The sequence below is a fragment of the Hypanus sabinus genome, chromosome X2 (genome assembly GCF_030144855.1).
Source record: "Hypanus sabinus isolate sHypSab1 chromosome X2, sHypSab1.hap1, whole genome shotgun sequence".
Classification (NCBI taxonomy): domain Eukaryota; kingdom Metazoa; phylum Chordata; class Chondrichthyes; order Myliobatiformes; family Dasyatidae; genus Hypanus; species Hypanus sabinus.
In genome coordinates this window covers 4,045,057-4,072,557 of record NC_082739.1, presented here as the reverse complement: position 1 = coordinate 4,072,557, position 27,501 = coordinate 4,045,057, and the positions used below count along the sequence as shown (strand labels likewise).

General features: G+C 40.5%; 1 protein-coding gene across 2 annotated transcripts in view; it reads left to right on the top strand.

Annotated features, from left to right (window-relative positions):
* The window catches only part of dscaml1 (Down syndrome cell adhesion molecule like 1), a 676,237-nt gene that overhangs the window by 370,138 nt on the left and 278,598 nt on the right, over window positions 1–27,501 (top strand). For both annotated transcript variants that reach the window (XR_009509068.1, XM_059956821.1), the window contains exons 4-5: window positions 12,715–12,861; window positions 20,963–21,241. Coding sequence is in view for 1 of the 2 variants with exons in the window: in XM_059956821.1 (XP_059812804.1) it covers window positions 12,715–12,861; window positions 20,963–21,241 (426 nt within the window). In the remaining variant the exon portion in view is untranslated. The remainder of the gene's footprint in view (window positions 1–12,714; window positions 12,862–20,962; window positions 21,242–27,501) is intronic.

The following is a 27,501-nucleotide window of genomic DNA, read 5'->3' as shown; positions in this document are numbered from 1 at the left end:
TTGTTTTTCCCTTTGAACTACTTTGATGTTCTTATGTGTGGATTGATCTATATAGAAAAAAAAGTCTTTCACTGTACTTGGTACTTGTCGCAATAATAATAACCCAATTTCCCAATTCCAACAGTAACAATGGAATGATAGGATTATTGTAAAAGCCTATATAGTTAATCAAGTCTCAACCATGCTTGGCAAGTCCATTGTGGTGGACTCAGCAGCAGTTAGGGTGGACAATAAGAGTCAGCCTTCCAGTGCCTTGAAAGGATAAAAGATGTTGTAAGTCCAAAGTTGCTGACTCCTGGGAAATCTCCTGTGATTAATCCAAAACACGTGTGCTAAATTTCAGTAACTCTAAGACTGAAAGCCTTGCTGAAAAGGGTTGCACATTTTGTTGTTGAAAATATGCCATTTGGGACAGAGGTCTAGTATGGGGATCAAGAGAGGGGATGGTAAAAAACCTGAGTCATAGGTCAGGAATGAGATCCTGGGTGTGGTAGGTGAGTGGTGAGCAAAGTGTGGGACATGGGCCAGTAACCAAGATTAGGTCCAAGCTGGAGATATTGTCTCCCCAGCTAAGATGTGATACGGAGAAGAATTAGCACTTTGTGGTCAAATTGTGATAGCGGGAAGGTGGGTCGCACGAATCATAGGTAAGTATGGAATTTCAATACCCTGTCTGTGTAGGGAAGGCCGAGCTGACCCAGTGACTCAAACTCCCAGAACAGTTCAGAGAAAGGTGGTCCAAAGTAGCCAAACAAAAAAAAGCAAAAATAAGCACGTGTTGGAAATCTAATATAAAAGCAAATGCCAGCAGTGCTCAGAAAGCCTAATCAATCTATGAGGAGAGATATAAATTGAAGGAGATGCATGTAAATAGAAGAGGAGTAAGAAGGGAGAAAAGAAAACATTGCCACAACTGCAAGAAGCAAAGCCCTACAGATGTTGGAAATCTGAAGTAAAGCCAGAGTACACTGTAAATATCAATGGAGGGAAAGACAACATTTCAGGCTGATAACCTTTCCTCAAAAAAGGCTGCTTATCTAATATTTAAAATGAAGTGTCAAGTCCTGAGCACCTTTGTGGACAATGAGGCCTTGCTCTCAAGCTTCTGGGCTTTGTTGGAAAAGTGTAAGAGGCCAAAATCAAGGAGATCAGAGAGGATGGAGAATGAAAGTGACAGATGACTTGATGCTGATGATCTCCCTTTTGAACAGAACAGTGGTGCTCCGCAATACAAACACCCTGTCCTATCTAGGATAGTGAGACACCAAATGAAAGTTGCACTGGGAGAAACATTATTCCACAAGCAGCTGATGCACAGATCATGTCAAGCAGATGAGAGAGAATTCCTAACTGAAAGAAGCCAGTTGAACTTCCAGAATGACACAAAACATTTCCGATGTGGTCCCTATCTTGTTCCACTCGAAGAAACAATGATTTTCAGTTGCATAAGCTGAATGAAAATATATTCAAAGATTGAACTTCCAGACACTACCTTCCACTGAAGAACCCCTGATGAGCAATAACGGCTGTTATTGGCTGTTAATTCATGAACCATGTTTGCTGGTCCTGGAGTTAAGCTCTCAGATTCTTTTTGTTGATTGTTTGATTTCTCAGCACCCCAAGCAGCCAGGAGACCCAGTTGGAGGATTTGTAGCTCTGTTTAGCAGGCTGTGCGTAAAATTCAATGTTTACTCCCTTTATATCTCATAATCCATCATAAAGACCAAAATGACCAGGTGACAGAGAGATGATCATTGTCAGAATCCATCCTATGAGTTAGATTTTTAACTTTTACGGTGGGCACAGACATGGTACAGGAAAAAAATATAATTTCATTCCACATTCTCATAAATGTGCATGAATCTCAATAATTCTAATTTAGCATTAATCCACCTAAAAGGCATCAGAGTTAAGGCCAGCTCTTTCCATGCTTCCAGACCCAGAAAATCCCAACAATTTAAATCACCTGAAATGAAATATAAATGCAATAAGTCTTGATATTGAATTCTGTGACTTGAGCCACCTGTTGTACAATATTAATGAGAATTGGCCAAATTCATAGCTGCTCAGTAATTTCTGTCAGACATATCTTGTTTTACACACTTTAAAAATCTAGGTTTTCTTTTTTTGTTCTCATTTTTCTGGTTGCATCATTGTCTAGTATGGAGAGGCCACTGCACAGAATCAGAAAAAGCTGCAGAAAGTTGCAAACTCATCCAGCCCCTTCATCTAAAAAAGGTGATGCCTCAAAAAGGTAGCATCCATGAGTAAGGATCTCCATCATGTTGGACATGCCTGCCTCTCGTTGCCCCCATCAAGGAGGAGGTACAGGAGCCTAAAGACACACACTCAACGTTTTAGGAATAGCTTCTTCCCCTCTATCTTCAGATTTCTGAATGGACAATGATCCAACCCATGAACACCAGCTCACTATTCTTGCTCCCTTTTTGCACTACTTACAGAGCATTGTAGATGTGTGGAACAGCCCTGCCAGGGTTGGTGATAAAGGCAGATACATTAGGGACATTTAAGAAGTTCCTAGATAGGCACATGGTTAAAAGAAAAATGGAGGGCCACGTGGTGGGGTGGGAGGAGGGTTAGCTTGATCTTGGAGTAGGTTAAAAGGTCAGCACAACATTATGTGCCGAAGGGCCTGTACTGCACTGTTCTTTGTTCCTTAAAATAAGATGCCGGAGGAGCTCAGCAGGTCAGGCAGCATCAATGGAGAATGACTCTTTTTCAAAAATAAACTATATTTGTAATAAAGTTGTATTCTTATTAAGTCAGGTAAGAAGTATTTTTATTCATGATCAGTGTGGACATGTTGGGTCAGAGGGCCTGTTTCGATGTTGTATGACTATGATTAAAATATACGGTATATAGAGCATTAGAAAGTTTTTAACAAGAACAGGTTATTTGGCCCAACAAAGCTTGCCAAATTCCTATTCACATAATGTGTTGAAATAACTATATTGAGTTTGGATTTGAAAGTCTCTGAGGTACCGCTGTCAACTACACAACTAGGTAGTTTGTTCGCGTGTCCACCACAGTCATGTGGCCTTCTGAAATTATACACCCTCTCAGTGCTTGAGGTGCTTAACATTTAATTCAGCCCCTCTATGTCCAGGATTGGAAAGAGGCTAGACTGTAGGGACAATTAGGGTCAAGATCCTTCATCACCACTGAAATATTGCAGGGAGGGAGCCAGTGTAAAGAGGTGAAGAGAAGGAATGGGTTAAAAGTTGACAGGGGATTATATGGATCCAGATGAGGAGGGATGATAGGCAGGTGGTAGAGGAAAATAGCAACAGAGCCTGGGAGGTGACAGGTGAAGACGACTAGGGGCTGCAGATGGTGGAATCTGCTAGGAAAGAAAGGCATAGCATAGGATCAAGTGAGGGAGGTGGGGAAAGCAGATGGGAACTGAGGGGGGAAGGGAACCAGTGGGATGAGCGTGTGGATTCAAATCTGGGGTTTGTGTCAGTTCCTGAATCAAATTTTCATTTAGTATGCCTCAACCACTTTGTTAGAAAATATTCAAACACCATTTGAAAGGAGATTCTTTCAGCTTAGTAGAAATTTTGAACTGTTGACCCACATAGTTGAATGCCTAGCCAGTCTCTCTCTATTCACCTTTATAAGTACTTACTAAATTTTTAACTTCTGCTCTTACCCTTTTGTCAGGCATCATCAGACCTCTGGAAGCTCTACAAAAGGCAATTTCTTCATGTGTGAGTCCATTCAGCCTGATTTATAGTCATGAGGGAGATTGTTTGAAATGCAGCCTTTGGCTCTTTTCCCCCAGTTGCTACCAACAGTAGATGCCATGGCTTCACTCAGCCCAGGCCCCAGCACCAGTCTTAGTTCATACAGGCCTTGTATCCTGAGTCGTCACAACCTCCTAGTAAAACCATTTAAGGAAGGCTATCAAATTTGACCTAATGGTTTAACTATAATTTTATTTGCAGATGCAAGCATCATAAAGAAAGATTCGTTTTTTCCTATTTCCCATGTAGAACACGCAAAGCACTTTATAATCACCAAAGGTCTTTTTTTTAAGTCTGGTCACTGTTGTCACAGAGTCAGGGAATAATACATTATGGAAGCAGGCCTGACTTGTCTGTGCTAAACAAAACGTCTATCTGAGCTAGTCCCATTTGCCCCCATCTGGCCTCTAAACATTTCATATCTGTTGTAATTGTACCCGCTTCAACCACTTCTTCTGGCAGATCATACCATGGACACGCCACCTTCTGTGTGTAGAAGTTGCCCCTCACATTCCTTTTATATCTTTCCCCTCTTAATTTAAACCTTTGCCCTCTAGTTTTCAATTATCTTTCTCTGGAGAAAAAGTTCATGTGCATTCACCCTATCTAAGCCCCTCGTGAATTTATTCACCTCTATAAGGTCATCCCTCTATCTTCAAGAAATAAAATCTCAGCCTGCCCCATCTTGCATTATAACTTCGGCCCTCGAGTTTTGGCAACGTTTTGAAAAATCTTCTTTGCACTCTTTCCAGCTTACATGGCCTCATCAATGCCTTGTGCAGCTGCAACATAATGTCCTAACTCATTGCTCTGAGTAATGAAGGCCAACATACCAAAGGCCTTCTTCACCACCCTATCTATCTGTTGCTCATACAGAATGCTGGAGGAACTCAGCTGGTCAGTCAGCATCTCTGGAGAGGAATAAAGAGTCAACGTTTCAGGCCAAGACCCTTCAACAGGACTCTCAGCCCAAAGTGTTGACTCTTTATTCCCCTTCGTAGATGCTGCTTCAATGTCTTCCTTTCCTTCTTCCCTTTGTCCGGCCACATTGACAAAGATGCAAGTGGAGAGCTGCTTTACTTACAATTGGTTGCTTGTGATGTCTGATGATGACATACAACCTGTGCAAAAGAGTTTTTAAAGTGGCAAAGGCTTTGCACTGGGGCATTTGCGCTCTCTCAGCCTTAGCAATCCGAGTCCAGTGGTTTGAACAAACTGGGGTCTTCCTATGACATCGCCTGTGCCTTGTCATACCCTTTGCTCTCCACAGAGATAGGTATGATTGGCAGCTGTATGTTGGGTTGGTTCCTGTGTAGTATCCACTTTGTACAGCAAATTATCCTCATTGTGCTGTTGACTCTGTGAAGCATAAAAGGAAAAAGTGAAGGGAGAAGTGGAGGGAGGAGGAAGGAGGGGATGTTCCAAACATGTGTAAACGTCCGACAGGATCTTAAAAGGATGAGTTGCCATCACTCACAGGGTGTGCTGACGACTTTACCCTGAGAGTCTGAGAATAGATCCTACAAAGGAAAACAAGGACATGGAGGTTTGAGAGGATGTGCACATGAACTTAGTGACATGGGTAGGACCTCTTGACCATCCAGTTAGCTGTGACTAACCTGCATCACTACTCCATCCCACTAGTGAGATTTTGCTGAGCAATAATCATTCAATCTTAAGTTTAAAGCTTTCAACTGGCCCCCTTCCCCAATCCCCTGTGTATCATTAATGGCAATCTGTGGGACTTCACAAACCCCACCTCTAGTTTTAACATTGTGCTGCTGTATTCTGAACTTGTCACCCTTTTCCCTCACTCTCATACCCAATTCCCAAAGAAATAATTCTCTGACTACCCTAGTTAGCTTGTAAATGTAAATTAGATCACCCTTTACTTTCTCAGTTTGAGGCTTTGGAATACTGGAACTGACCTGGATTTAACCCTCTTAGCCTTGGTTTCAATCTAATGAATACAATTTAGCTTTACTCTCCAGATATTTAGACAAAGGAATTCAAGAAGTGCTGTGAGAATAAGTCAAGTAATTGTAGCCCTGTGAGTCCAACGTCAGTGGTAGAGATGTTATTAGAAAATAATTCTGAGTTACAAGATTAATCTACACTTGGTAAAACAGAGATTAATCAAAGATAATAACTTGGCCATGAATTCCACAGATTCACCACCCTCTGGCTAAAGAAATTCCTCCTCACTTCTGTTCTAAATGGATGTCCCGCCATTCTGAGGCTGTGCTCTCTTGCTCTAGACTCACTCAAGTATAGGCAACATCCTCTCCACATCCACTATATCTAGGCCTTTCAATATTCAATAGGTTTCAAGGAGATTTCCCACTCATTCTTTTAAACTCCATCCAGTACAGGCCCAGAGCCAAACACTCCTCATATATTAAATCTTTCATTCCTGGAATCATTCTGTTCCATCTGCCACTTCTTCGCCTATTTGCCCAAACTGCTGAAGTCCTTTTGTTGACCCCATGCTTCCTCAACATTACTTACCCTCACCACCAACCTTTGTATCATTTACAAACTTGGGCACAAAGCCATTAATTGTCATCCAAATCATTGACATACAACCTCAAGAGAAGCGGTCCCAACACCAGCTCCTGCAGAATACCACTAGTCACCGGCAGCCAACCAGAATAGGCTCCCTTTATTCCCACTCTTTGCCTCCTGCCAGTCAGCCAATCTTGTATCCATTCCTATAATACCATGGGATCTTATCTCGTTAAGCAGAACCTTGTCAAAGGCCTTCTGAAAATCAAGTAAACAACATTCACTGACACTCCTTTATCTATCCTGCCTGCTATTTCCTCAAAGAATTCCAAGATTTGCCAGGCATTATTTCACCTGGAGGAAACTATGTTGACTTGTGCCTACTTTATCATATACCTCCAAGTATACTGAAACCTCGTTCTTAAAAACGGACTCTAACATTTTCCCAACCATTGAAGTGAGGCTAACTGGTCTACAATTTCCTTTCCTCCACCTCCATCCCATCTTAAAGAGTGGAGTGGCATTCGCGATTTTCCTGTCCTCCAGAACTTTTCCAGAATCTAGTGATTCTTGAAAGATCACTACAAATACCTCCACAATCTCTTCAGCTACCTCTTTCAGAATCCTGAACTGTACACCATCTGGTCCAGCTGACTTATCTACTTTCAGACTTTTCAGCTTCCGAAGCACCTTCTCTTTAGTGTTAGCAACTTACTCACTTCTGCCCCCGACACTCTTGAACTTCTGGCATACTGCTCATGTATTCCACTGTGAAGACTGCCACAAAATACTTAGTAAGTTTGTTCAACATTTCTTTGTCCCCATTACTACCTCTTCAGTGTCTGTATATGTTGCCATACAGGGAAATGTGATCAAAATGACTTTGACTGTGGAATGATTGTTGGGACAATAAATCAGCCATGATGGAATGGCGAAGCAGACTAGATGGACCAAGTGGTCTAATTTGTATGTCTTATGGTCTTATGGTCTCACAAAGACATTGAACCATACAACATGCTCGTTTCACACCAGTCAGAACTCAACAATATTCATCCCATCTTCCAACACTTGGGCCACTTCGACACTTTATTAAGAAGCTGCAGAGAGATTAGTTTGGGTCTGGATTGCACCACTAGGGATAGAGGATGAATCAAATTCAACAGTAACATTAAAAAGGGGGGCTGGTCAAGGATTAGAATGAAGAAAAGTTTATAGGAAGAAGATTATGGGAATGGGGGGGGGGGTGGGTAACTGAAATGTTAGAGCCAGTTTGAACTTGATGGATTGAATGGTCTACAGCAAATCAAGCTGAAAAATAAGGCAGGGAATTTGTAGTTAGAGACTCTTTCAGTGCTCAATTCTAACAGAAGCAACCTGACAGCGTTCTGTGGAGTGCACTCATGCAGAGTTCAGCAAGGGAAGCCGGTAGGTATTGTCAGTGATTCCCTGCTCATCCAAAGGGGTCGGTCCTATTTTGCAGCTGATTTCAATATAATCCTCAGAAATGAGTGAAATCCCCAAAAAATGTCAACTGCATGCATACTTTGTAAAAGAAAACTCCAAATGTTTTTTTTTTACATGAGGTGTGAGTAATTTTAATAACATACTAAATCTTCATTCCTGCTTATTGATCTCCTTTCCCTTTGAGCCTGATATATATGTAAAGATTGTCATTTTCCAAGATAATTATTTTAAAACTTGATAGATTAAAAATAGTTTTTACTTTTTTATTTAAAGAACCTTCATTCCAATTCCTGACTTAGTCCCTTGTGTATGTTCCAATCCTTAGTCATAAAGTCAGAGTCGTAGAATTATACAGCAATCATTCAGCTCACCAAGTCTGTATTGACCATCCCATACTGATTTGTACTAATCCTATTCTTATCCTATTTTATTGTTTGAAGCTCTATAAAATGTTTATAAAGTTAGTCAAAATCTTTGCTTTTTATGTTAGTCTTGATGTCTGATGGTTTATTGATGTCACAGTCATAGAGCACAGAAAAAAGTCCTTTGGCCTGTTGTATCAAGTACCCATTTACACTAATCCTAAACTAATTCCTTTTTCCCCTACATTCCCATCAACTCCCCCGGATCTGCCTGTCCACCAGAGGCAATTTACAGCAGCTAATTAGCCTGCCACTGGTACATTTTTGGGATATGGGATGAAATCCAGAGCACCCTGGGAAAACTCACGCAGTCACAGAGAGATCTTGTTCGGTTCACACAGGTAGCACCCGAGGTCAGGATCGAACCCAGATCATTGGACCTGAAAGGCAGCAGCTCTACCAGCTGCGCTTCTCTGTCACTCATGCTTGGTCTGCTCAATCAGACTTGAACGGACTTCTTGTGTGATAGAATGGACTTGACTTCACTATCTACCTCATTATGATCTTAAACTTCATCGTTCGCCTGCACTGCATTTTTTCTGCAGCTTTCATGCTTTAGTCTGCATTGTTATTGTTTTACCTTGTCCTACCTCAATGTTCTGTGTAATGACTTGATCTATATATGTGACAAGTTTTTCAATTTCTCTTTGAGCATGTGACAATAATAATCCAATACCAATATCACTAGGACAGGAAGGTAGGTGGAGGGCTCTGTTGGTGAAAAATGAAATTAAGTCATTAGAAAGAGGTGACATAGAATCGTGGGTAGAATTTAAAGCCTGCAAAGGTAAAAAGACCCTGATGGGAGTTATATACAGGTTCTGAACAGTAGCAGGACGTAGGCTATAGATTACAATAGGAGAGAGAAAAGGCATGTTAGAAGGGCAACATTGTGATAATTGTGATAATTATGGGAATTTCAATATGCAGGTAGATTCGAAAAAATCGGGTTGGTGCTGGATCCTAAGAGAGAGAATTTGAAGAATGCCTATAAGAAGGCTTTCCATAACAGCTTTTGCTTGAGCCCACTAGGGGAATAGCAATTGTGGATTTGGTGATGTGTAATAACCCAGATTTGATAAGGGAGCTTAAGGTAAAGGAGCCCTTGGGAGAAAGTGATCATAAATTTTGAGAATGAGAAGCTAAAATTGATGTATCGGTATCACAGTAGAGTAAAGGGAATTACAGAGGCGTGAGAGAGCAGCTGGCAAAGTTGATTTGAAGGGGACAGCAGCAGGGATAATGGCAGAACAGCAATACTGGTGTTTCTGGGGAGATTTGGTAGGTGCAGGAAGGATACATCCCAAAGATGTAGAAGTATTCTAAAGGGAAAATGAGGGAACATTGGTTGACAATGGAAGGCAAAGATACCGTAAAAGAAAAAGAGAAGACATATATTGCAAACATTAGTGAAAAGGAGAGGATTGGGAACCTTTTGGAAACCAACAGAAGACAACTAAAAAGCCATAAAGAGAGAAAAGATGAAATATGGAAGTAAGCTGGCTAATAGTATCAAAGAGGATACAGAAAGTTTTTCAGATAGCTGAAGATTAAAAGCAAGACGAGATTGGAGATCTGACCACTGGAAAATGACACTGGAGAGATAGTAATAGGGGACAAGGAAAAGGCAGACAAACTGAAGTATTTTGCATCAATCTTCTCTGTGGAAGACAACAGCAGTATTCCAGAGGTTCAAGAGTGTCAGGGGGCTGAAGTGAGTGCAGTTGTCATTACTAGTGTGAAGGTGTTTGGGAAACTGAAAGGTCTGAAGGTAGATAAGTCACCTGGACCGGATGGACTACACCCCAGGATTCTGAAAGAGGCAGTTGAAGAGATTGTGGAGGCATTAGTAATGATCTTTCAAGAATCACTAAGTTCTGGAATGTTCCTGTAGGACAGGAAAATTGGAAATGTCACTCCACTCTTTAAGAAGGGAGAGAGGCAGAAGAAAGGAAACTATAGGCCAGTTAGTCTGACCTCAGTGGTTGGGAAGATGTTGGAGTCTATTATCAAGGATGAGATTTCAGAGTACTTTGAGGCACTTGATAAAATAGGCCAAAGCCGAAATAGTTTTCTTCAGGGGAAATCTTTCCAGACAAATTTCTTGGAATTCTTTAAGAAAATAACAGAGAGGATAGACAAAGGAGAGTCAGTGGATGGTGTTTATTTGGATTTTCAGAAGGCCTTTGATAAAGTGATAAACATGAGGCTGCTTAACAAGATAAGAGCTGATGGTACTACTACAGGAAATATACTAGCATGAATAGAAGATAAAGAGTGGGATAAAGGGGCCTTTTTTGGTTGGCTGCTGGTGACTAGTGGGGTGCTGAAGGGGTCGGTGTTGGGACCTATTCTATTCAGGTTATAATTCGGTGATTTGGATGAAGGAATTGATGGCTTTGTGGCCAAGTTTACAAATGTAAGTGGAGGGGCAGTTAGTGTTGAGGAAGCAGGGTGTCTGAAGAAGAACTTAGACAGATCGGGGGAATGGGCAAAGAAATGACAGATGGAGTATAACGTAGAGAAGTGCATGGTCATGCACTTTGGCAGAACATATAAAGGCATAGACTATTTTCTAAATGGGGAGAAAATTCAAAAATTAGAGGTGCAAGAGGACAGGAATCCTCATGCAGGATTCCCTCAAGGTTAACTTGTAGGTTGAGTTGGTGGTGAGGAAGGCAAATGCAATGTTAGCATTCATTTCGAGAGGAATAGAATACAAAATCAAGGATATAATGCTAAGGCTTTATAGGCATTGGTCAGACCACACTTGGAGTATTGTGAGCACTTTTGGGCCCTTATCTAAGAAAAGATGTGCTGGCATTGGAGAGAGTCCAGAGGAGGTTCACAAAGAGGATCCGAGGAATGAAAAAGATTGACATTTGAGGGCCATTTGTTGTACTCGCTGGAGTTTAGAAGAATGAGGAGGGATCTCATTGAAATCTATAGATTAATGAAAAGTCTAGATTCAGTGGATGTGAAGAGGATGTTTTCCAGTAGTGGGGTAGTCTAGGGCAAGAAGACACAGCCTCAGAATGGAGGGACATCCATTTAGAACAGCCATGAGGATTTTTTTTCTTTAGCCAGAGGGTTCGTGAATCTGTGGAGGCCAAGTGATTGAGTATATTTAAGGAGAAGATTGGTAGGTTCATGATTAATTGGGGTGTTAAAGGTTGCAGGGAGAAGGCAGAAGCATGGTGTTGAAGGGAATAATAAATCAGTCATGATGGAATGTCAGAGCAGACTCAATGGGCTGAATGGCCTAATTCTGCTCCTATGTCTTATGGTCTTAATACCAATACCAATACCAATAATGTTCTTGTTTCTGGACACAAGAAATAGCGTTGTCTTGACACCTGACAGCAACAGATATCAGGAAGAGTCATAGAATTGTACATCACAGACACCCACCAAGTGCATGCACCATTTGCCCACATTAGGTCCATATCCTTCTAAGCCTTGCCGATTGTATGTCAGTCTAACTGTGTCTTAAAAACTGTAATTGTATCTGATCCCACCACAGAAATCAACTGATCTCTATGCAAAAAGATCTTACCGTAACAACTCCCCCTTCTCACCATGAATCTGTACTCACTTGATGTTGATTCTCCTAGCATGAAAGATGAAGTCTACCTTTACTGGGATTGCATGAGAGCATGAACTCCACCACTGATAACAATGCTCAGCCCATTCCTTTGCTATAATCCTGACTGAAAAAATATTGAACTGAAACATTAGCTTCACTTCTCTCTCCATGGGTGCTGCGTGCTGAGTTTTTCCAGCAATTTCTGTTTGATTTCAGACTTCCATCATTTGGTGTATTTTGAGTGATTCATTGACCAGCTGTGCCATGCACACGGCTCCTGTTGTTGAACTTCTGGCATCTTCTGCAGGGAACTATTGAGTTAGGCCTTTAAATGCTGATAATACAGCACAGTAGGAGAGCCTGAGAAAAGAAACTGGGAGATCCTGGTGATGGGCAAATTCTAATCAATTGAGTGTTTCATAATTTATGTTGCTTGGTTGTATTGGTGATCATGGAATCGATAGAAGCTGAGTAGATGCCATGGATGTTAAACCAAGGCTCGTCAATGCTGCAGATGGAATTTTTCCTGGTGTCTTGGTTCATGTATATTCCTTAATCAATATCACTAACAAAGTAGATTACCTGGCAGTTATTTTTGATTGTGACTGCTTGCTAGATACACACTTTCTGTATTAAATACATTGCAATAGTGGCTATACTCATTGGATGCAAAAAGCATGAGGATATCCTCAGGCAGGGAAAGATGTGATGACTTAGTAAATCCTTTGCTTTTGCTGTAAGGGTAAACGTGCTAAAAGATTGTTATTCACTGGAATTGAATACACAGCCTCAGAATCTTGGATTCACATTGTTTGCTTGGTGCTGGTAATTATTGCAATAAAAATAAGGGCTCCAGATGTTAAGGAAATGATGGTCCAATCCATTGTCAGAGTCCAGTTTCTACTTGAATCCTTTACTACACCTGATTGACAGACAAGAAACTGAATGTTTTGTTTCTCTTTGTCTCCAGGGAGTAGATTCCACATCACTTCGTATGGAGCCTTGTACATATCTGATGTACAAAAGGAGGACGCGCTGTCCACGTACAGGTGTATCACCAGACATAAATACAGCGGAGAAACGCGGCAGAGCAATGGAGCCCGCCTCTCTGTTTCCGGTAAGGGACGGTTTGCCACACACTGTCACACGTAATTGCCACCCTTTCCAATTTAATTCAGAGTTCCAGGATTTAAAACTTTGGAAAATAATTGTAAAAGTGGCTTTTAAGTATTTGTTTATAAAAACAGAAAACTTCTAGCCTTTCTATCTGAAGACAAGGGATTAGAAACTACAGATGTAAAAGACTTTACTTAAACCAAGCCTGAAGAATGTATGTATTTCTAGGTACTGTATTCTAGAAAGGTTATCAATCTTATAGTGTGGGACTATTAAGTGGTACTTAGAATCCAACATAAAGTTATGAGTAAAAATCCTATTTTGGGTGATTTTTAAAATCTAAGACATGGGATCAGATTGGAAAGTAAAAGTCAGATTTTTATTGAACAAGGTTAGGATAAGTATCAATGTGAACAGAATAGTTTTATAAGCATATAATGACTAATATCAGGTTAATACTAAATTTGATGTTGGTAGATTTTTGTAAGTATAGCAATTATTTTACAATTGAGTGGCTGGGCCATTGCAGGGGGAGTTTAATGGTCACATCACTTCAGCTCTAGATTCACAACCAGATAAAAGCAGCAGAATTCCTCCTTCAGAGGGGTGAATCATATGGACTTTTACAGCCATTTCATAGTAAGCATTTTTAAGAATTGTTACTTTCAATTCTTTGATTATTTTTAACAGAACTTAAATTTCACAGCTTCCATGCTGAGAATCAAACTCATGTCTCTGGATTAGTATGGAGGTCTCTGAATCACTAACTTATTAACTACTGTACTATTATCAAATCCAAATATATGAGAGTGCATGAGGAATAGCTGGGACACAGATCAACAAGAATAGACTGAATAGGCTAAACAGACCAGCACAGAACATCAGCTGAACAAGACCTAAATGCCAGCCAGTTTAACTGTTTCACACTGCGGGATTGCATATTCTCCCTGGGAGTTTCCCTGGGTGTTTGGGTTTCTCCCCACATCTCAAAGATGTAGAGTCATAGAGCACCACCACACACAAACAGACCCTTCAGCACATCTAGTCCATGCCAAACTTATACTGCCTAGTCCCATTGACCCACACCAGGACCACAGCCCTCCATACACAACCCACCCACGCATTTATCCAAATTTCTCTTAAACATTGAAAGCGAACCCACATCCATCTACTTGGCCACTGCAATTGCCCCTTGTGTAGTTGGGTGGCAGGTGAATTAAGGGCTGTGATGGGTTATGTGAAGAGGGATATGAGGTGACTTGTGTGAAAAAAATGCATTACAAGAATATAGTTGGGTGAATGAGAATGATAGATTTGCTCTGGAGAACCAGCATAGAATTAATAGGCCAATAGCCACTCCTTTAGTGTCAGAAGGAAATAGCTACAACTTTGAAAGTCCTTTCAGTGGCATCGGAGAGTGAGAGAGCCAGAGCAATTCAATCTCGATATATTCTGGACACATTGATGAGTGAAATCATAGCTTGATTCAGACCAAGGACCACAAAGTCAAATCACTTCCAAATCGAAAGCTCATAAAAAATTCAATAATTACTTATTGATTGGATCAGTGACAGGGCAGAACATTATAACTGTCTAATTTGCTGAATTATATTCAGAGTTATGAAACTAAACGTTTATCTTTATATGATATTTTGCTCAGAGTTTCACAAAATTACAAGTTATTTGCAGCAAGCAACTTGTTCAGCTGGTCCATGCTCCATATACTTACCTCTCATCCAACACCATCAATCTCATTACCTCTATTGCTTCCTCCATCAGATTCCCCTCAAAGTCCCTTGCTTTAACTGTGATAGTGGATTTCCTTGGGTGTTCTGAAATGAACACATCCAAGATTAATTTTATAAAGTTGTTGTCAGCAGTGGTAGGGTGGGAGGAAGTGATAATTATACCCAAGGCTGTTAAAAATATTCCTATGCTTAAAGATGTATTTAAAATGATAAATTTAAAATTGTAGCTCTTAGTGCTACCATCGGAGAGGAGGTACAGGAGCTTGAAGCCACACACTCAACATTTTAGAAACAGCTTCTTCCATTGCACCATCAGTTTTCTGAATGGGCAATAAACCCATTTACACCACCTCACTTTTTTATCTATCTGTATGTGGATAAATAAATATAGATATAGATAGATATATTCTTATTGTAATGTATAGTTTTTATTATTTTTATGTATTTGCACTGTACTGCTGCTGAAAAACAGCAAATTTCATGACAACAGTTTGAGTGAACTCGGCCTCTTCTCCTTGGAGTGACGGAGGATGCGAGGTGATCTAATAGAGGTGTATAAAATGATGAGAGGCATTGATCGTGTGGATAGTCAGAGGCTTTTCCCCAGGACTGAAATGGTTGCCACAAGAGGACACAGGTTTAAGGTGCTGGGGAGTCGGTACAGAGGAGATGTCAGGGGTAAGTTTTTTACACAGAGCATGGTGAGTGCGTGGAATGGGCTGCCAGCGGCAGTGGTGGAGGCAGATACGATAGGGTCATTTAAGAGACTTTTGGATAGGTACATGGAGCTTAGAAGAATAGAGGGCTATGGGTAAGCCCAGTAATTTCTAAGGTAGGGACTTGCTCAGCACAACTTTGTGGGCTGAAGGGCCTGTATTGTGCTGTAGGTTTTTTATGTTTCTATATGCCAGTGATATTAGACCTGATTCTGGTTCTGATTCAATATGACAGAAATGTTCTTAAATTGGAATGAATCCAAGTAGTGATATATTATTTCTAGAGTGTTGATGCAATAAAAAGGGAAACTTGAATGTGGCTTCATAGAGGTGAAGGAACTTACTGTTTCTCCAAACAGGACATTTTCTAATGATACATCAGGAGGTGGGGGTGGGGTGGGGTGAGTTTGAGCGGGAGACTGAATCCTACAGCAATGATAATTGATTCATCAGTATTATCTTTTCTTGAATATACCACACAGATTTAGTCTATGATCCCTCTGCTTCTTCTGATAGATGAAGTCTTAGCAGTTGTCCCTGGATCACTTATGTGGTGTGTTAAGGTAATGACTTAAAAAAGAACAAAAGTTGGCTATAGCTTGTGCAGCGAAGTTAGACCTCCCCTAATTTTTAGCACAGGATCCCTCTTCATCTAAGTTTCCAATTTCATTTAGATAGTCTCTTTGACTTTTTTTCTTTTCACTTCTCATGGATCTCACTGTCTGCACAGGGGGATCAAGTGTTAAACTATACTCAGACAATACAAGGACCGTATCTCAATGTAACCAGTTATATAATAAGTTTCTGGTTTCAAATACAGTATTTCAATAAAAATTACTATAAGTTGCAATAAGGAATATATTGCAAAAGAAAAAGCAAAAAGTGAGGTAGTTTTCATTGTTCATTCAGAAACCTGATGCCAGAGAGGAAGAAGCTATTCCTGAAAAGTTGAGTGTGTGTCTTCAGGCTCCTGGACCTCATTATTAACTCTCATGTACTGGGAAATCAAATGATGTGGAATTTCTTCTAACTTGCATGTTAGTTCACCTGAGAAGAATTACACAACTGCGGCCAGTCTTTTTCTGTCCAATAGTTAGAATGGATGGAAAAGAACAGAGTTCTTTCTCTTCCTGCTGATGTAACATAATGATTTTCTAATGTGTGTCCTACCAGATGATGCCATTTACATAGATATAGTAACTCAAGGACATTTCTTCCTGAGGTGAAAGTCAAGCACTGAAGCAAGCACTGATCTTAAGGAAAATAATACTGGCAAGATTATTGCTGTAATAAAAATCCAGTCCACAAAATTAATATTCAAAGCACAATCTGAATTAAAAATGTATATTTTACTTGTGCTTAGTCACAGCTCTCCACAAGTGGATAGGTATCTAAGAAATATAGACTTAAGGTTGTTGTACAAAGTTCAGGAGGCAAACTAAGTGGCAAGTATTTTCATGCAGTATGAACTGAGATCAGGATAGATCACTGAAGAGAATGATGGAAGCAGTTTCAGTCATAACACTCAAAAAGAAATTATACATACTATATACATAAACAAATGGCATTCAAGGGTTTCAGGACATGAATGGAATAATGGGGCTAATTGGAACATGGGTGCAGAATTTAGGATATTTAATCTCTCTACCCTGTTCTTCCATTCAATGAGATCAAAACTAATCTTTTCCCCATATTCTTAATACCAATGCTTACTAGAAATATATACATTTTAAATGTAAAATTAACAACTGACTAAAACTCAAATCCAAAGTGTAGAAGACTATTCAAATCTCTGTTGATCAATGCATACTCCTTACTAAAAGCCTTTATGTTTTTGGGCTGAACGCCTTAAACAGTCCTAAGCATATTGTCCTGATGTAGGGTCTCGACCTGAAATGTTGACGTACAGCTTTTGCCTCCACAGATGCTGATTGACCTGCTGAGTTCTTTGAACATTCAATTTCTCTTTTGTTCCAGATTTCAGCATCTGCAGTCTGCTTTGTCTTCATCTTTACTACAGCTTGTCCAACCTTGTTTTATCTGAGTCTACCCATAGACCTAAACACAACTCACACTAGTTTGGAATTCTCCTTTATTAATTAGTTAAAGGCATGAAGTTTTCGCTGCCTGTTTACCTCTCATTATACCTTCTTGTAACGCTAGCCTTAAACTACATTGAGAATCACTTAATCCCTAGCCCTTTCTACCTTATAGCCATATCTCTGTAATGAACATTATGTGCATTCCCCCTCCCCCACCAACTGGCTTCACCTATCACATTCTAGCTTGTCCTCTTTTCTCTCCCCCCACCTTGTTACTCTGGCACCTTCCCCTTTCCTTTCCAGTCTTGATGAAGGGTCTCGGCCCAAAACGTCAACTGTTTATTCATGTCCATAGATGCTGCATGACCAGTTGAGTTCCTCCAGCATTTTGTGGGTGTTGCTCTGGATTTCCACCATCTGCAAAATCTCTTGTGACCATGTTATTCTCTTCAAGTTGAGTTTGTGTTTGCAATTCATTCAATTCTACTGTGTACCATCATGGTTAAGCTACCAAACTAGGGTTTATAGACTTGCATTATCAATTTGAGATATAGATTTAAATCTCACTATTGCAGATGAGTAATTTAATTATTTGAATAAAAATAAATCAGATAATCTCTGATGTGATTGACTCTTCATTGCCCTTTGAAATAGCTCAAAAAATTACTTAGTTCATGGGAGATTGGTCATGGTCAAAAGTCATGGTCTTGCCTGTGGTGGCAGTATTGTGTGAATGATTGAGAAAGATGTACTTGATATGAAGCATGTTCACTTGGATTATCCACCCAAATTGGTGCAAAGGGCCAACACTTGTGGTTTGTCTGGATGCTTTGATTCTTTATACCAGCCATCGTTTAACTTAATTGCAAAATTTTCTTATCTGATCTAAACATTGAACATAGTGGAAATTATCTGCAGGTCTATGCAAAGAGAAACAGAGTGAATGTTTCAGGTCAATGACCTCTCAACAGAACCGGAAACATGAGAAAACAAGTATGTTTGAAATTGCAGACATTGAGGAAAGGTGAAGAGACTAAAGGGAATGTCTGAGATAGGATGGAGATCTGGAAAATCCAGGTGACACCCCGAAAAGAGAGCCATGAATGTTTGATAATTGTAGCTGATTCATTTGACAGAAGTGTTAAAGAGAGGAGAATGAGGACAAAAGTAAATGCTGGAAACAGTCAGGAGATCTGTGAAGAGGGAAAAGCAGGTCAGACACAAACAGGACAGGTGGGTTATCTGAACTACACACAAAAAACTGCTGGAAGAACTCAGTAAGTCAGGCAGCATCTATGGAGGGAAATGAATAGTCGATGTTTTGGGCTTCATCAGGTCTAGGCCCAAAATATGACTGTTCATTTCCCTCCATAGGTGCTGTCTGACCTACTGAGTTTTTCCAGCATTCTCTTGTGTATGTTGCTGAAGATTTCCTGCATCTTCAGAATCTCTTGAGTCTTGGTTATTTGAGTTTGTTGAATTCAACACCGAGCCCCAGCAGTCTCACACTTTATGTCAGGGCTCACCGATATACAGGAGGCCACACCGGGAACACCAGACACAGTATATGATCCCAGCAGACTCACAGGTGAAATGTTGCCTCATCTGGAAGAGATCTGACAATGACTGGGCAACTGCTTTGCAGAGCAACTACGCTCCGTCCGCTAGGAGAAGCGGGAACTCCCAAGGGCCCCCCCATCTTAATACCACTTCCAATTCCCATTCCAATATGTCAATCCATGGCCCCTCTACTGTCATGATGAGTATTCAACTTGAAGGAACAACATCTTATATTCCATCTGGGTAGCCTCCAACCCGATGGCATGAACATTGATTTCTTGAATTTCTGGTAATGCCTCCGCCCTTCACCATTCCCCATCCCCTTTTCCCTCTCTCATCTTATCTCTTTGCCTGCCCATCACCTCCCTCTGGTGCTCCCCACCCCCTTTTCTTTCTTCCATGACCTTCTGTCTTCTCCTATTAGATTTCCCCATCTCCAGCCCTGTATCTCCTTCACAATCCACTTCCCAGCTCTTTACTCATCCTTCCCCCTCCTGGTTTCACCTATCACCTTCTGTTTCTCTTCATCTTTTAAATCTACTCCTCATCTTTTTTTTCTCCAGTCCTGCTGAAGGGTCTCGACCCAAAACGTCAACTGTACATTTTTCCATAGATGCTGCTTGGGCTGCTGAATTCCTCCAGCATTTTGTGTGTGTTGCTAGGATTTCCAGCCTCTGCAGATTTTCTTTTGTTGGAGATCAGAATGGGAGTTGGATAAAATTAAAGGAACAACTGATCAGTAAGTTCAGGGTCTCCACTGCAGACTAAATGGAGATGATCTCCAAAAGTAATCACCCAATTTGTGTTTGGTTTGTCAGCACAGTGATCACATCATAAGTTCTGAATGGAATTGAAAGAAGTGCAGATGAAATTTTCACTTAATGTGCATATTGATATAATCTTTTCTCTGCTTTCTTTAAATTTTGAACTTCTTTTTCAAATAATTTGCTTTTAACTGAATCAAAAACAGCCTTGAAACAAAGGAGAATGGTAAAGCTATAGAGACTGGCAATCTGAATGTCAGAGATATGATCCAGTCCACCTCCAATTAGGAAGAGCAACATGCTCATTCAAAGTTTCTAGAATCTAACATTGTACTAATAAATGGAATTACCCTTTCATCATTAAAAAGTCAATAAAATCACAGAAATTAAATTATTTATTGGAACAGATAAAGGAAATCCTCATGAGTCCATCCATGGGCAATTAGGACTCTTACAGACATGTGAATCACAAACAAGAACAGTCCAGTTGTCCACTAGAACCTGCACCATCATTTAATAAGATCAAAGCTGATCTGATTGTGAGTTGAATTCCATCTGTCCATCGTTAACCTTTCCCACCCTTGTTAGCAAATGTTCAAAGATTCTGCTTCCACAACACTTTGATGAAGCGGGTTTCTAAAGATTGATGACCTTCAGAGAGAGAAGACATCATGTTCTAACTGTTGGTGATGCAGCAGGATGTTAATGGTTCTTTAACTCTGAATTGCTGCCACTACACCTGTTTAGCTGCGCATGTCACCCTATGGGATATTTCATCAAGGAAGCAAACTTGGGGTTTGAATTGAATTAATAGCCATCAGCACAGGAAGCAGAAGGATGAACAAAATAGAAATGAGAAAAGAGATCCTGATGTTTTCTGTGACTGATTTGTCAAAACATTTAGGTTAATCATGGTCATATGAGATAGCTTAGATGGGCACTTTTGTCGGCCTGTTTGCATGCTGTGTTACTCTCTGAATCTTGAATTTGCCTCTCATTTTCATTTTGTCAGTCTTGTTGCTGTTTCCTTCCTTTATTTCTGTATTTATCCCTTTCTAGATTTTTCTATCTCTTCCCTTTTCTCCCTTTATTTCCTTTTCTTCCCTGACTTTTTCTCCCTTCCTTCCTTTCCTCATTTACTCACCATTCCCCTTCCATACTTTCCCTCTATCCTTTTCCTCTTTCCTTCATTGCAAGGAGCAATGGGAGTGAAATGTTACAAGACTCACTTCCAGAAACAAGGCTCAACATTCCACATGTTTTCTCCCACAGATCCTATGGAATCAGCGCCTACAGTCTTGGACAGTTTTCAGTCCAGAGAAGTTAAAACCAGGAAAACTATGGAGCTTCCTTGCATTGCTTCAGGTTACCCAAACCCAACAATCCGCTGGCTGAAAGACAACAGGCCCTTGCCAGTAGATAGCAGATGGACCAAACGCATCACAGGCCTGACGATCAACACCTTGCGTGTGGAGGACAGTGGGACTTATATCTGTGAGGTGACAAATACATTCGGCTCGGCAGAGGTCACTGGGATCATTAAAGTGATAGGTAAGTCAATGCTGAGTTCCTATTGGTGTGCAGAGGTCACAGGTGAATAATTTTTGCTAGAGTAAATACTAGTTTAGTTTTTAAGCCAAGGTTTAAGAGATGCTTCAAACCAGAAATTCTTAAATTCCAGTAAAGGATTCACTTCACCTTGTCGTGATTGCATTGGATGAAAAAGTACCTGATACATTCAGCTTTGCTTGCTTCAAAAGGAAAACCAGTGTTGCATTGGATGTTGGGATTATTACCATACACATCCCCCAACAAAACCTCGTAACTAACTGACACAATGCTGACCAATTGAACTGCAATGACCCTCCTTGTAAGCATTTGGTCAAATCCTTTGTTTACATTCTCTTTCTTTATCTCTACTGCTGCCCTACAACAACAACCTGAGGTCAATTTCTGATATGCCGTTGAATCTAACATTTAGAGTCATAGAGTCTTACTGCACAGAAACAGGCCCTTCAGCCTGACTCATTCATGCTGACTGTATTGCCCAGTGAGTTAGCCCCATCTGCCTGCTTTTAGCCCATAGCCCTCTAAACCTTTTCTAGCCATGTAATTACCTAGATGGCTTTTTTAATGTTGCAAATAAGACCATAAGACATAGGAGCAGAATTAGGCTTTTCAGCCCATTGAATCTGCTCTGCCATTTCATCATGGGTGATATATTATCCCTCTCAATCCTATTCTCCTGCATTCTCCTCTAATGTGCTCACCTCAATCACTATTTCTGGCAGCGAATTCCAAATGCCACGCTTTGCATGAAGAAGCTACCCCTGATGTCCCTTTTAAATCTCTCACCTCTGCTCCTAAACCTATGCCTTCTTGTTTGTATCAAACTCCTTTCTGGATAAAAGACTGTGTTTTATATGACATCACTTTCACAACCTGCTATTCTACTGTTTGCTACTGCTATAGACTAAGGGAGCCGACAGGTCTTTGTTCAAAGTATCTGTTTCTTCTCTGACAATCTCTCCTCCCTCAGCCATTGAAAATACTAGTTTTCTCCTTGCCCCTTTCAATTATATTATGCAGTCAAAGGGAGGGTGGAGGAATTAATTCATTTGAAGTGCTTCTTTCTTGGCTGTAGGAGGTTGACGCACTTCCACTCTTAGCATCATGCTGAGAAGGGCGGATGTTTGGGTGGCCTGAATCCAACAGTTTCTTTCATCTGATGTTTATTTGCCATCCCTCCAGTGTCACCTCTTTGCTCCCTGTCTCTCTTTTTAATGGTGTGGTATACTTTGTAAAGCTACTTTTGTGCAAAGCATCTGTTTTGGTCTTTGAAGGCAGCAAAGTTGGGACAAGTCAAATATTCTTTCAGTTGGTACCAAGAATATGGAATAGGCATCTGTAGGGAGAGATGAAAAGGAAGTGTTAGTCCACTAGGGAAGAATCTTAGAGTACTGCTACAAAGAAACAGGCCCTTCACCACAACTGGAATATACTGACCAAGGTGCACACCCAACATTGTCCTTGTTGCCCATGTTTGGCCTATTTGGTCATGTTTGGCTCTTACGATGTGAGTGTTTACAGCAAGGGTGAGAGGAATGGGCTCTCCTAAGAATGAGGGCACTTCTCAAATTCAATGGTAGGAACTCATTATCATTTTTCACTTGACATCGGTGAAGGAAGTAGGGAAAAGACCAGTCAGAAGAGATTCCACGCCATTTGATTTCCCATTACATCAGAGTTAAAAGTGTGCTACAGGGGTCTAAAGACCCACACTCAACATTTTAGGAACAGCTTCTTCCCCCCACTGCCATCAGATTTCTGAATGGGTAATAAACCCACAAACACTGTCTTACTATTCTTATTTTGCACTATTTCTTTATTTTTTTATTGTAACTTGGAGTAATTTGTTCTGCTTGCATTGTACTGCTGCGACAAAACAACAAATTTCACAGCTAATGTCAGCAACCATAAACCTGTTTTTGATTCTGCCAATTGTGGCAGTATTTCAGCTGCTCCAGTGCTGATTGTGCTGTGTGATCCAGCATCACCTGTCACCAAACAGTTCCCGGAATATTAACCAATAACAACTCTCAGAGAGGAGCTACAATGCAATCTATGGAACTTGATTAAAACTTTATAAGTAATGCAGGGCAAATTTAACATAGGACAAAGAAGCGGGCACTAAAAATCATTATTGATACTACCCATCCTGCAAACTGCCTTTTCCAAAAGCTGCCTTTTGGAATGTGTTATAGGACTATTGAAATGAAAACCACACCATCTTAACATTTATTTCCCCATGCAGTTAATCTCAAAGATACAGTAGATTCAAAGTACATTTGTTATCAAAGTTTGTATGCAGTATACAACCCTGAGATTTGTCTTCCCACAGACAGCCATGAAACAAAGAAATGGCATGGAGCCCATTCAAAGAAAAACATCAACCCTCCCCATGCACAAAAAAAAATCAAATTGCACAACTGGCAGAAAACGCGCAAGAAACACAGAATATATAACATAAAATCGAAATTGAAAGAGTCCAGGCGTATTCAGTTCAGCTCACTTCTAGTTCTATCTAACACTGTGCCATTCATTATCTGAGGTCACCCCAATCAAAATTGGCCAAGACAGCAACAAAAAAAAAAGAGCGACCAGAAACACATCATAACATGAACTAGAGACCAATCCGCAAACTGCATCGATTAAACCTTGTCCATCCTCTGACAGCACCAAGGGAGAGAAAGAGTGACCATTGAAACACAGGTACCTTTCTCCAGCAGCAGCAAGAGAGAGGCTGGTAGACAGTACTGCACACCCACTCGCTTTCTGTTCTCGCTTTGATGATTTCATCTTCCTCGACACTTTAATCGATAATAAAATGGTGGTTGGCATGAGCCCATGAGAGATGGAGAAGAGGAGCCTCACAAAACACCCTCAGAGATAGAAAAGTGCCAGATTGCTCAATCGGCTCAGGAACACACAACCGAAATGCAGATCACAGGCTCCAACAGTAGCAGGAACAGATTTGAAGTAAACATAAGAAGTGAAAGAAAGCAGTAGTTTTGTGAACCACCGAGAGGATATCATCCTTGGTCGTGTTGTTCGCTGGCACCATCCTCTTCCAGCAGAAGAATTTGATCAACCAATGAATTTGTTGACTAGGGGAGGGGAGTTTGCCCTTCCACCCCTCTACTTATTACCTGTCATTACACTGTACTGTAAACACTTTAAACCACATTTTATAATGTTGTTTACATTGTAAATACATGCTGATATTTATGCACATTTTATCCCATATCCATACTTTAAACTAACTTCATTGTTTATATAAATCTTATTCTTTATCATTGTTGAATGTTGATGTTTTTGTTACATGTCACACCCTGACCAACACACCGCAGCAAATTCCTAATACACGTTAATGTATACAGCGAATGAAGTTGATCTTTGGTCCTTTGATATCAGAAATGCAACCTCATTAACAAATTATTGTAATTGCCCCCACAGACCAGTTTACTTGGGCACTCCAGGTTTGGTGTTACATCAGTAAGAGAACTTATATGTTTGGATGGAATTTCATTCACACACTGCTTTACTCCTCTTCTCCATATTTTAGTGGTTAAGAGGTCAATCTCCCACCTTTATTCTGCTAATCCAACAGGAAAGTTGGGAAAACCAGTCAGTGGAGCAGAATGCAATGCGAGACAGATAAGATAAATTTTTAAATAAATCTTGCTTAATATTTCATGCTAACAAACATAACCAACTGCTCAGGTGTCTGTCCAGGGCACCAGTATCACAGTGTGTAGTCTTGAGCAGACAGATGATCATAAAGCAAGGCTTCAAAATCTGGTGATGCACTGTGCAATTGCAGTGTGATCCCTTCACATGTAAAACCCACTGCACTGCCTTCTGGACACATGAGAAAGTGGCCATTGCACCCTGGCACCATAGTTACAACTGAGCTGGCATAATAATGGAAGAGATTTACTAATATTGTACTAACTATTTCATATGGGGTATCATAACAGCAAATTAAAGTTGTGAATTGGTATCCGAAATCCATAATGGAATGGTTAACGTATGAGGAACGTTTGATGGCTCTGGGCCTGTCCTCACTGGAGCTTAGAAGAATGAGAGGGAATCTCAATACTATCGAATATTGAAAGACCAAGATAGAATGGACATAGAGAAGATGTTTCTTATAGTGGGGGAGTCTAGGACTAGAAAACATCCTTGGAATAGAAGGAAGTCGCTTTAGAACAGAGATGTGGAGGAGTTTATTTAGCCAGAAGGTGGTGAATCTGTGGAATTCATTGCCACAGACGGTTGTGGAAGCCGAGTCATTAAAGTGGTGGTTGACAGGTTCTTGATTAGTCAGGGTGTCAAAGGCAGGAGAATGGGGTTGAGAGGGATAAAAAATCAGCCATGATGGAATGCTATTACAGCACCAGCGCGCCTGTTCAATTCCTACCAATGAGTTTGTACATTCTCCTCGTGAGTGCTCCGGTTTTTTCCCAAATTCCAGAGACGTACAGGTTAGAGTTAATGAGTTGTAGGGTTCCTACGTTGGCATGAGGAGTGTGGCGCACCCTCAGACTGTGTTGGTCATTAATGCAAACAGCACATTTCACTGTATGTTTTGATGTACCTGTGACAAATAAAGCTAACCTTTATATTTTCAATGGAGGCACAAGAGACTGCTAATACTGAAATCTGGAGCAACAAACTTCAACAGAATCTTTTTTGCTCCATTATGGACTACAGTGATCTGGTAGTTAAATCAATGCAGCACCATCCAACGGCCTTGGTTTCTAATCCAGAGCCACATACTCAAATCCCAATACAACAGCTAAGTTGTAATTTTAGTTGAATTAATTTTAAAAAATAGCCATTATTAGTGCTGGATTGCTTTAAAGATTCGTCAGGTTCCCTAATGCCCTTTTGGGAAGGAGATCAGTCTATTTAAGGTTCTGAATCAATAGGTTGGCCCTGTGAAGTAACCTTGTCATCTGTTCAGTTCAAAGTGTAATTGGGGGAGGCGGAGGGGATAGGAATGGAAAATAGTTACTACTCTTTCATACCCACAACCCCCAGGTGAATAAAAGAAGGAATTGGTCATCAGCTGCTCACCTCACATGTCTGAAAGAATTACATTCAAAGGATGGATTGATCTTTTGGTCATTTGTAGGAGATGGGTGTCCACCAATTCATGTGGACATCGGTACAGTGTGCAGTTTTATCTTGATTGCCCATTGTCAATGGTACTTAGGCTGATGCTGAAAGGCAAATACTTGAATCTCTTGTTGAGACTTAGGTAAGGTATTGTTATCTAATATCACTGTGTGTTCAGGAATCATCTGAGATTGATGCTGTGATCTCAACCTTCTGCCATGAGCTGTTCATTGACACTGACTCTATAATGGAATATAACCTAGAACATAAACGTTCATTGACTGCCTGAGAGTAATGCGTTTCTATTTGAGATGAATTGAATGGAGATAGTTTTGTGATATACCAAAACAGTCCCTTTGTGCCAAATGACCTCCTGTATGTTCCCTAGGAGTTTTCTTCACTATGTTTTATAGTTCATCCAGGCTGAAATTAATATATCTATTCAGAGAAATTGATAGCTCATTTGGATGCTTGAAATTTATTACCTATGATCGCTATTACAGCTACTCCAAGTCAGAAAATGCAAGTTTACACCTTTTATTATCTCTTTCCCTTTGGCCTTCTCTTTCAAAGACGTATCATTACCATGGACCCTCTTCCAGCAACAGGCCAGAAGCTTTTTGATTTGTCACAGGACAAGTAGCTAACGAGCCATGTCCTCATTAGCCTAACTTCATCTGGGATTATTGATTGCAAACTTGTGTCAGAAAATCATGGAGAGTTCTTTTCCTTTTCCAAAGATGGTTTATTCAACGATTACAAAATTACATTAGTATAATATCACAATACTTCACTATTTGCAGTTTCAGTTCATAACATAGTCAACTCTATCTGAAACACACTTGAGCCCTTGTGGCACCCACTGTTCCTGGAAATCTCCCATTGTATCCATGGATACCATGCATTCCTTCTCTGGGAAGATGTGGGAATGGATGTAGCTGCAAAAGAGCAGCAGGCAATCAGCTCAGGCTGTTCACCAACTAGAGCTGTGAATGGCCTACTTGGCCAGGCCCAGGTACAAACTGACCAAGAGATCCCCTGACTAACCCACCTCTTTCCACACCGGGTGACTGAAGTGTGTGGCTGAAGTGCAGCTAGAATTTGGGAGCAGCCCCTTCAGGTACTCA